Consider the following 11,555-nt stretch of genomic DNA (forward strand, 5'->3'; position numbering starts at 1 on the left):
AAAAAACTAGAGAGGAGGGCTTCCCTGGTGGCGCAGTGGTTGGGAGTCCGCCTGCCGATGCGGGGGACGCGGGTTCGTGCCCCGGTCCGGGAAGATCCCACGTGCCGCGGAGCGGCTGGGCCCGTGAGCCGTGACCGCTGCGCCTGCGCGTCCGGAGCCTGTGCTCCGCAACGGGAGAGGCCACGACAGTGAGAGGTCCGTGTACCACCAAAAAAAAAAAAAAAATTACATTGGATATTTTTCTCAGTTCTCTGGCATTCTTCAAGCTTGCAAGGATTCAGAACACTTTAATGATAGCTTGTTGAACGGCAATAAAATGAGATGATGTCCTTAGAAGTCAGTCTCTCACAAAAAAGACGTTATATCCAAGCTCTATCAAAGCCCCAGCCAGGAAGGCCCATAAAGGAATGAAGACATAGGACAGATTCATGGTAGTAAACTGCTCCAGTTTAGCACAGAGTGCAAGGCAGAGGGCTAATTTAAGTAACATTGCGATGAGGTACCAGGCTTTTTTTTTCATATTGTGTGATCCACGTCGAGGGTCAAAGCCAGACTTACATCGCCCAGCCATTTTCACAATCAGCATGACAAGAAGGATAGTATCAAATATCCAGACTGGAATAAACATGAGGAACCAGTTCCAAGGTGCCTTCTCGTCCAGTTTCGACACCAACATGATCAAGAAGAGTAATGTGAAAAGCCAGGTGAGTAGTAGTACTCTCTGAGCCAAGGACATTCTCATTTAAACAGTTTAAAGAGGCTGTTGCAGAGCCGAAAAAAGGGAAATATACCCTGATTTTCGGGCCTACTTGTCTCAGAACTTCAGGGCGTTCCTAAACTATCCTTGCCCTTCGTCTTCGCCGACGGTCCGCCAGCGGCGCCCTATCCGGACTCCCCGCCGTTCTGCACTGGCAGCTCCGCTGGCTGGAGAGCGCAGAGGGGCGCGCAGATCAGAAAATTCGCCAGTTTGGATCCTTGGCCTTTTCCACGCTTTTTCTCCCATTAAGTGCAGAACCCGTCACATGCTAATCAAGAAAAAGATCTCAGTTCCGCCTCTTCGAACAACCACAGTGGAGGTTCAGATGATTCTTAACAAACAAATAATTTTGGACGTGATTCAAGGCTCCCGTGCCCCTCTTCCCTTATCCTACCCGCTTCTCCCCGTCTCAAGAAGTAACTGCCAATGAATTTGGTGTTTCTCATTCCCATGCATGCCTTACGCTTTTCCAGCATAGGTAAGTATTCATAAACAATATAAAAAGCTGTTTTCCAAGCCTGAAACAGTACATACATGATATTCTGGATCTGCCATTCAACAACTTCCCTTTTGCATTCAACTTTTCTGGTGAAGGACATACGGGTTATTTCCGGTTTTTTCCCTTTACCAAAATTGCTGCAATAGAAATTTTGTACCTTTCTCTCTTTCCACATGCGAGGCTCTTTCTCTGAACTAGGAAACAATTGATAGGAAATAGGATACACCTCTCCTCATCATTTCTAGATAACAAACTCCTCTCAGATGTGGTCATACCACTTCACCCTCTTTGAAATAGCCCTCAGGTTTTCTAGGCATGCTTCCTAGCTTCATAAAACCGCAGGAGAAAAGACATTTTGGATCCAAGTACTAATGTGGCAAATGAATCTGTAGCAGGTGCCCTCGGCACCCTACCCATATCCCCTCACTCTTGGCACTTCGATGAAGACCAGCCAACTCCCACCTGCCGGGACCTGCATCATTTTTTGCCTGAGAATGTTCTCTGGCTGCCGGACATAATATTGCTGTTGGGACGGCAATAGCAATTAGGACGAACTGGGGAATTTACCTCAACCAGTGACTGGTGGGAGTCGGTGTATCGATGCCTCAAGGGGGACAACTCTGTGGCACGTGTTTTATCCAGATTTTTGGAATGCCCAGCAGGATTAAGCCACAGTTGCCCCCAGTGATGATCTGCTTGATATCAAACCCGATACCCAACAATTCTCTGTCTTACTTCCCTTCTCTCCCTCTCCCACCACAGTGTCCTGAGACCACCTCCCAAATAAACTACTGATGCTCAAACCCTGGGCTCAGAGTCTGTTTCTGGGGGAACCCAACTGGATTCCAACTAGCTCTCACACGAATGCATTCAGATGCTAGTAATGCTTATAGGTTTGGGGGGAAATGCCACCGGTTGTAGAATTTGCCCATAAGCCCACCACAAAAGAAGACAAAGAAAGAGTTTACTTGTTATTCAGAGAGAAGATACGGTAAAGACTTGGCAGCTCGGCTCTTGGAGCCGATTAGACAACTCCACAGATGAAGTGTTCAGAGCTGCTACACCCAGAGGCTTTCCTTTGAAAGCCACACCTTTCATTTCCATTCTAAATATCTTCCAGGGCAAAAGGGTAGGGATTTGGGTACAAAGATCATCTTATTTGCCTGAGTTTGACGAATCGGTCTTTTTAGAGCCCAGGTTTTGTGTAGCTTTTTGTGGCATTTTCCTCTTTGTTGTTCTATTCTCCAAAATTGCACAAACCACAGCAGCTCTATGCACGAACATTCGGCAGCAGTTTTACAATGTCTTCAAACACTGCACCTTGATCTTCATTTTGGGGAATATTAAAACTGATGATTTTTCTAAACCTTTATCTTTGGCAAATTTTAAATAAAAGAGCATTTGTTGCAATGGGCTGTGCAGAGATGATGCATAGCGTTGGGTCTTTGGTTTTTAGGTTTTCTTAGCTACAAATTGTGAAGTGAGGTAAATCATGTAGTCGTGTGAAGGCCAATGCTACTGCTGTACACTGAATGTTTGTGTCCCCCCAAAATTCATATGCTGAAATCCTAATTCCCACTGTGATGGTATTTGGAGTCTTTGGGAGGTGATTAGATAATGAGGGTGGAGCCCTCATGAATGGGATTAGTACCTAAAAGAGACCCCCAGGGAGCGCTCTCACTCCTTCCAGCCACGTGAGGTGACAGCAAAAAGACAGCCATCTATGAACTAGCAAGTGGGCTCTCACCAGTCATGGAATCTGCCACCACCTTGATCTTGCACTTCTCAGTCTCCAGAACTTTGAGAGATATATTTCTGTTGTTTAAGCGACCCAGTCTTTGGTATTTTTATTATAGGAGCCCAAGCTATGATAGCTAAATTTTGCCAGCCTGGGAAGGTCAATAGGACCAAAACATAAGACCTTTGATCCATCACTACTACAAACTGAACTGTATCCCCGCTCCTGCCCCAAATTCATATGTTGAAGCTCTCCCCCCTGATGTGACTTTATTTGGACACGGAGCCTGTGAGGAGGTAATTACAGTTAAATGAGGTCATAAGGGTGGGGCCCTAATCCACTAGGATTAGTGGCCTTCAAAGAAGAGGAAGAGATCTCTCTCTCTCTCTCTCCCACACCCCACCCCTGGCCCACATGCACAAGGAAGAGGTCATGTGAGCACACAGCAAGAAGATGGCTACCTACAAGCCAAGAGAAGGTTTCAGGATGAAACCTACCTGGTTGGCACCTTGATATCAGACTTCCAGCCCCCAGAACCGTGAGAAATAAATGTCTGTTGTTGAAGCCCCCTGGTCTACAGTATTTTGTTACAGTAGTCCTTGCAAACTAAGACAATCCTGGAGTATGAACTACCCTATACTGAGTAGGAGACAACCGAAAGTTCATGTCCCACTTTTCATATTGATGGAAACAGCTTTAGGCTGCAGGCGGAACTGCGTGTCTCACTGCAGTTCTGTATTAACTGACTTGTGAAGACCTGTCTTCAAATTCAAGGGCTTGTTTCCACAGTTAGTGCTCTTTCACTGCATTTATTAAGACACATCCACGTTGACAGGTATTAGAAAGTTCATACTTAAATGCTCACTTTCTAAAGCAAGTGTGAATTGAGTATTGTATACCTGGCTTTGTAGACCCAGCTCAGAGTTCCAACTTGGCCACTTTTTTTTGGTATGTGTGATAGGAAAGTTACTTCTCTAAATTTAGCATCCTCGTGTGTAAAACAAGGATAATCATAGTACCTATGTCCTGCAGTTGTTGGGACAGTAAATGATGTTCCCATAGAATTCTGTACCTTACCCCTCTAGAAAGGGCAAGAGACTGCTGTAATTTGTGAATCTTATAACCAAAAGCAAAGAGGCAAAGTTGAGTCTTGAAAGAATTTTTTTCTAACTCTCTTAACTCACATTACTGTAAAAAAAAATAACTAAATAAGCTGTGGAATATAGAAGTATAAAAAATAAAAATGAATCATTCTCCTATCACCTAGAGGGAAGTACGAGTCATCACTTATCTATGCATATGCTGTGTTCCCCAAGTATTACACAAAAATTGTCTTGGAAACGTGTTTGTTTATGTAACTAACTGCCAATACTTCTAAGGAAGGTACAAGATTTATTTAACCAATTTCGCCAATTTCCTAGGCCTCTGGATTTGTCTTTTCCCAATGTTCAATGGTTCAGTGGCATTCTTTGATGATATGCCTTTATGAATGTACATCTCTGTTTCCTCGGCCTGAATTCCTAGAGGAGTAATCACTCATTTAAACAAAACAATAAGAACACTTTTAAAACTCTTAATACCTGTGCCAAATGGTCCTCCTGAAAGGTAGTTCCAGTTTGCACAGCGATTCATGGTGCAACAGGGTGGTGTTTTTGTTTTTTGGGGGGTTTTTTTTGGCAGTACGCGGGCCTCTCACTGTTGTGGCCTCTCCCGTTGCGGAGCACAGGCTCCGGACGCGCAGGCGCAGCAGCCATGGCTCACGGGCCCAGCCGCTCCGCGGCACGTGGGATCTTCCCGGACCGGGGCACGAACCCGCGTCCCCTGCATCGGCAGGCGGACTCTCAACCACTGCGCCACCAGGGAAGCCCAATGGGGTGTTTGAAGACATGAAATATTTTATCACATGACAAGAGTTACCACAGATGCCCTGAGAGAACGGAGGCCCGCAGACCTGAACACACATCCCAGCCTTATTTTCAGTTTGGTTTAAATTTTCATTTCAGCAGTGTTATTTACAACAGGCAAGACATGGAAGCAACCTAAATGCCCATCGACAGATGAATGGATAAAGAAGATGTGATGTGTGCGTGCGTGCATGCGTGTGTGTGTGTGTGTGTGTGTGTGTGTAATGGAATACTACACAGCCATAAAAAAGAATGAAATAATGCCATTTACAACAACATGGATGAACCTAGAGATGATCACACTAAGTGAAGTAAGTCAGACAAAGAAAGACAAATATCATATGATATAGCTTATATATGGAATTGAAAAGAAAAAGATACAAATAAACTTACTTCCAAAATAGAAAGAGACCCACAGACATAGAAAACAAACTTATGGTTACCAAAGGGGAAAGTGGGGGAGGGGGAGGGACAAACTAGGAGACTGGGATTAACAGATGCACACTACTATATATAAAATAGATACGGAATCCTCTGGCGGGCCAGTGGTTAGGGCTCTGCACTCTCACTGCCGAGGGCCTGGGTTCAGTCCCCGGTCAGGGAATTAAAAATCCCACAAGCCACACGGTGCAGTCAAAACATAAAATGACTTCTAAAAAATAAAATAAACTTTCAATTTAAAATAAAATAAAACAGACAAACAAGAACCTACTGTACAGACAGGGAACTATACTTGATATTTTGTAATAACCTATAAGGGAAAAGTTATATATATAACTGAATTGCCGTGCTGTATACCTGAAACTGACACGATATTGTAAATCAATTATACTTCAATTTTTAAAACATTTTTAAAAATAAATTTGCACTTCAACACACTCAGCAATTCCAATATGTCTTGGTTCTGTGGAGGCTAATAGACAAAACGAGAAGGCTAAGTAACGAATACCAAGCTTTGCCCTGCAATTATTTTTAAAATCAGTGATGACTCCTAGGTTCTAGAGGGCACAAGCCACCCTGATTCGTCTCTTCCTCTTGAGGACCTGCCCCCCAGCCAGCTGGTGTGTCTTCTGTCCTGGCTTCGATGAACGAACGCCCCATAGCACTCCTGGGTCGTGCTGGTTGTGAGACAGGGTCCAAGGCGCTGAATTAATCCTCAAGAAGATGTTCACGGATAACAAGGCACTTTCTTTCATTCGACGCTTCATAGGCACCTATTCTGTGCCAAAGAACTCCGCAAGGAACAAAGGTGCAAAGCGCAGAGACCTTCGCAATGAAGGTAACTGTTACATTGCTTGAGAATGAGGACTTGCAATGTTTAACTCAAAAACTGTCGTATCACAAAGGAAGAAATACGAATGGCAAAAAAAAAAGGGCAAAAGGCTGAGTGTTTCTGACACTAAAGCTTTGGCTGCTCGAGTGCGAACGTTTCACAGTATCTGACAAGATGGCCTGCCTGCCGTTGCCTGGGCAGCAGAAGCCCTTCAGTCTCCTGCAAGCTGATGGACGTGTCGTCTGCTTTCCTGCTGCCACCTCCACTGCCCCTCCCCAGCACCCCAGTCTCCTGCAGCCCACTTGCCCTCGGGGTCTCGGCCAGGACACTTCTGACAATCCTGCACTTCTGTCCTCTGCAGAGTCTGGCTACCGCCCCCGTGTTTACTCCCGCCCCTTCGCCAGTCTCTGCCACCAGTCTTTCATACTACTTCGGCCTGCCTGTGCTGAGCCACATTTTTCTCTTCTTCTAACCCATAAAAGTACCTACCGAAAAATCCAGAGAGAAGATATGAGTTGCTGCGTTTCAGGAAGACCTCAAATAGAGATTATAGTTGTTGCATATGTAACTCTTAAAGGGGCTTCCAAAAAAAAAAAAAAATCCCAGACATGTTATCCGACATAATGACCTTATTTTTCAGCTCAGGTGCATGTGATGTGAAGATTCTTGCCACTGATTTTGATGCCGTACTTGCTTGTGGCCATTCTCAGCTCCCGAGAGGCTAGAGGTCATGAGCCTGAGGCTGTGGCCGTGTTCTCTCCCTGTCCCTCCACAAGCCGCTTCTTGGAGCAACTGACTGCTTTCATTTCCATGGAGGAGGGGGAATTGTCAGGTCCCTAATTCGATGATTTTTCTTTGTCTTCTACAAATTAGAAAATGCCTCTCCACTCCGCTCCTTTCCATATTTCTCTTCTGGCTCCCTACCAGCACATATACTTGCATTTTCTACCAAATAAGTTGACTGAAATGAAAGAGTCCATTTATCCATGTTGTTAACATCAGGAAAAGAAAATAACTGCTTCTACATTATGCTAGAGTCTACCAGCAAAATCATGTGGTCTACGCTGGGGTTTACCGGTCCCAGCACCACTGACATTTTGAGCTGGACGATTCTTTGTTGGGGGAGATTGACCTGTACATTGAAAGATGTTTATTGGCAGCATCCTTGGTCTCTATCCACTAGATGCCACTAGTACCTCCCCAACAGTCATGACAATTGAAAATGTCTCCAGACTCCAAATATCCCCTGGGGGACAAAAATCATCCTAAGTTGGGAACTACTGGTCTACCCTACATGGACCCTGAATGTTCCCAAAGTGACACAAGCTTGGATAAAGCCACACTTTGTTTACTCTCCAGGAGCTGAGTGCCAATTACCTTGACTCTAAAAATCAATACGGCTCATCAAGCTCAGATATCTATGTATGGTTTCTTATAAACATAAGGCTATTTATAACGTGACGAATAACTTGGGACTTTGAGGCAAACTAACTGATTATTTGAGAATGGCTGACCTCACAATTAAACGGAACGACAGGACAAATTAGAAAGAGTACACAGAGGTGGATATCATCGCCTATCTGGGTGTTTGAACTCATAGGACCTATGCAGGCGCAGAGAAAAAAAGGAAGATTGATCAGTGAATTGGGCCAGGATAGGCTGCATACGTTGGCCACAGGGGTCAGCACGCTGGCACCAGGGAAAGACATCCAAGGGAATTAGATTAATGTTGACATATCAGGCTCCCTCAGGCTCCCGTCCAAAAATGGAGCGGGGACATTTTGGTACACACGGAGACAGCAGTTAGGAGGCCACTGGAGTAGTTTGGATGACGGACGATGGTGCCCTGGGCCAGGGTGTTCTCAGTATACAGCACCTCCTAACGGGAGTAGCTAAAAACTCGGAACACACGGGTGAGCGTGAGCTCTAGAATTACTTAGCTCTATGGTCACTTGGGGTGAGACACTTCGTCTCTCTAAGGCGTGGGTCTAGGGCTTCATCAGATTAAGGGGCTAGCGTCATACTGTCTGCGGGCCTTTCTAATCCGCCTCCCTCCCCCAAAAAGCTGTGGGTTCAAAAACAGGCCAGTGCAGGTGACTGAAGGCCTAATCACTGTTCCTCACCCACGGTGTCGCATAGCACAATGAGAAGAAGTGCGGATGCGAGCCAACCTCGGCAAACACTGGCAAGTCACCCTAGGTCCGACCAGCTAGCAGGAGAAAAGCCAACAGAGCACCTTCCTGCCTGCTGTGGGACCACAAGCGGGAGGCCAGCGTTTCTGAGGCTGATGAAGCTGTGAGAGAAGGTCCTGATCCTCTCTAACAGCCAAGTCCAGAGCACGTGGGCAAGCATGCTCCCGGGCACACTGACAGTTCCCTGACACCAGACAAATCCTCTCCCTGGATTATCGGCAAAACTCTTCAGCTTCATTCTGATGGGACAATGTCTGAATCCATCTCTGTGGTTCGGAATTGCCCTGATCTGATTGGCTGAGACGTGAGCTCCCTAAACCAATGATAGAGGCCAGGGGGTTGAGATTGGTTTCATCTAATTGGAGCTCCACACTGAAGGAGGCTTGGAGTGGAGTCACTGCTGCACACTGAGAGCTCCTACCTGATGGAGTAAGGTGGGACGGATATTGGGGGGCCCCGCGCAAGGCTCCCTATACAGTGTACAGAAATGTCTAAGATGCAGAGTAAAAGACAAGACTGTCATAAGAGGTGGCATAGTAAAGTACTTAGGGCTGACCCAGAAGATATATTTTATTTATTTTATTTATGTTTCGATCAATACTTTTAAATTGAAGTATAGTCGATTTACAGTGTTGTGTTAATTTCTGCTGTATAGCAAAGTCATTCGGTTATACATATATATACTTTTTTAAAATATTCTTTTCCATTATGGTTTGCTATAGAAGGTACATTTGCAATTTGAATCCAGTGTTCCTTCCACTGTACTAACTAGTGTGGCTCAAGTTGTGTACATGCAGTGAGTCTCCAAATGGAATCAATGTATGTACTATTAGCTCACAATACCCACCACTCCGCTATCAACAAACACATGATTTATTTCACCTCCACAGATGGTGCAAACACCACTATAATGTTAGCACCAAACCCAAACAAATGCCTCTGAGTTTGTCTGAGGCCACGGCTCTCAGGCAGAACCTCCCTGGATTACAATGTTTTTTATTTGCATGCTGATCTCATCCATTACCTGTGACCGTCTCATACTTTTATAACCAGCGGGTGTTCTTAATCACAGTGTTCCATGAAGCCAACAGCAATTCTGAGACTATTTTATACTTCTATATTGTCTGTCCTATCAAAAAAGGGATATTTGAAACTTTAAAAGAGCAATCTTCTAAAACCCCCAAGTCTCCTAGTCATTTAACTATTCGACTATGTAAGAATAAAACATGCGCTAAATCTGTTTTTTCAGATACCTGAAGAACCGACAACACTCACTGCAACAGGCTGACACAGACTTTTCTCATGTAAGTCTGCCTTTTCCTACTTTGCTTACTCATCACACCTCCTAGAGAACTTTAGAAAAGACAGCTCCTCAGGACCCATCCTGAAATTCTTGCTTAATAGATCTGAAGTCGATCAAGGAATTTGCAGCACTTAAACGTCCCTGTGAGAGGGGGCATTATTATTCGCAAAGATTCGCTGTGGCTCGCTGGGGAGAACCATACTTCCCGAAGCCCACCTTTAACCTGGGCCATGGGACGCGCCCTAGCCAGTGAAACTGAGCATTGGTGCCAAGAGCCAGCTGACACTTTGCCAGGCTCTCTTTCCTCTCCGCCGTGACGACCAGTAGCATTCCAGCCAGAGGCTCCTCTGTCACCTTGTGACGTGAGCAGAGCCATGGGTGACCCACGATGAATACATGCTGCGCGTGAGAACTAAGTCTTCACTGTAGTAAGCCGTGAGATTTGGGGACCATTTGTTACAGCAGTACAGCCAGCTCTATCAGGACTCAATCATTCCCAGAAGTGATCCTGACACACAACCATGATTGAGAATCACAGGCGTAAATGTACTCAAACACCACGTACATATACATGTTTGTATGGGCAACGTTCATAAGACAAAATATGTGAGTCCTGGGATGGTGATTTTCCTCCAGGCTTGGAGATTCCTGGGCGATACATGAAATTCTCATGAATGAACTTTCTATGAAAAACTACTCATCACGGCTAGTTACCTCTCCCTACCCCATAGATCCAAAAGATCTATGAAAACACAATGGCTTTCTCTGAGGCTCTGTTCAGTTCTCTCTGAATATGAATTAATTCCTCATGGTTTTAAAAGGAATGGAACCAATTATTCCCTGCATTTTCGCCATCACATCCCCGCAGAAATGGGCCTTTTTAGACTCCAAATTGCCCCGGAAGATGGAGATAGGAGAATCCAGCCTCATTTTGACCAATATGTTGGTTGTAGAACCAGGCTGAAAGGTATTTTTAAAGGCTAACCTCTTTCAGTTATTTAATAACTATATTTCAATCAATGAACGATTCATTAAAGTCAATGAAAAGCTGAACTGGCCTGGGCAAAATCAAAAATAGACTTGTATCTCTCTGGCAGAACAAAAGCGCTTTACCTTCACCATAGTTTTGGGCAGTGACACATGCATTGATTAAAAATCATCAGCACGCTTGGAAACGCATGGACTTAGGTCCTCTCCCTCTCTGTGCCAGCACACTGGGCGGGGCGTCAGGTTGATGCAATACCGGAGGGCAAAGGAATAACGACGGTGCCAGCAAAAACACAACCTGGATTAGCAGGAGTCATACTATCTCACCAGCTTCCTTCCTCCATCCTCCCTCCCCACCAGTGACCCTGACTCCGTTACTTCCCTATTTTGCTCTGTGAGAGCTCCCGGATACACTCAGCCTACAACCAATAGCTTTGGCCGTTGATGTTTACAGGTGTCCCTGGAATGATTCTGCTTCTTGACAGCTAAACGGAAGAGGGAGGCTGAGGCTGCAGTGCGGTGAGAAGCTGGGGGGACCAGTGGAGCCCAAGAGCTGATTAATTCTGGGCTGCAGAGAAGGGTCCCCAGTGGAATACTCGATCCTGGCTAATCCGAAAAAAGGTACCAAATGACCCATCAGACATAGGTTTTATATAGCAAATAATGAGGCAGAGGATTTCTACAGCAAATGAAACAACTTTTACCTTTTCTCATAGAACTCGTACTCCCCTTAAACGTATAGATTTTCACCCGAAAAGATGGAGCCAGACGCACCTATTCTTAGAACACAAACTTGGAAGTGGCCATCTGGGGGCACGATATACATAAAACCAGCCACATGCACCCGTCTCAGCAATTCCAGAACCTTTTGTGCTGTGCAGTCCAAACTATATTTCATGGCA

General features: G+C 45.2%; 1 protein-coding gene across 1 annotated transcript; it reads right to left on the reverse strand.

Moving 5' to 3' along the window:
- Positions 1 to 337: 337 nt before the first annotated feature.
- LOC131748008 (transmembrane protein 60-like) lies at positions 338 to 742 on the reverse strand. Its single transcript, XM_059050122.1, has one exon. The coding sequence runs from the start codon at positions 740 to 742 to the stop codon at positions 338 to 340; it is 405 nt and encodes a 134-aa protein (XP_058906105.1).
- Positions 743 to 11,555: the final 10,813 nt, after the last annotated feature.

Source organism: Kogia breviceps, chromosome X, assembly GCF_026419965.1.
Source record: "Kogia breviceps isolate mKogBre1 chromosome X, mKogBre1 haplotype 1, whole genome shotgun sequence".
Taxonomy (NCBI): domain Eukaryota; kingdom Metazoa; phylum Chordata; class Mammalia; order Artiodactyla; family Physeteridae; genus Kogia; species Kogia breviceps.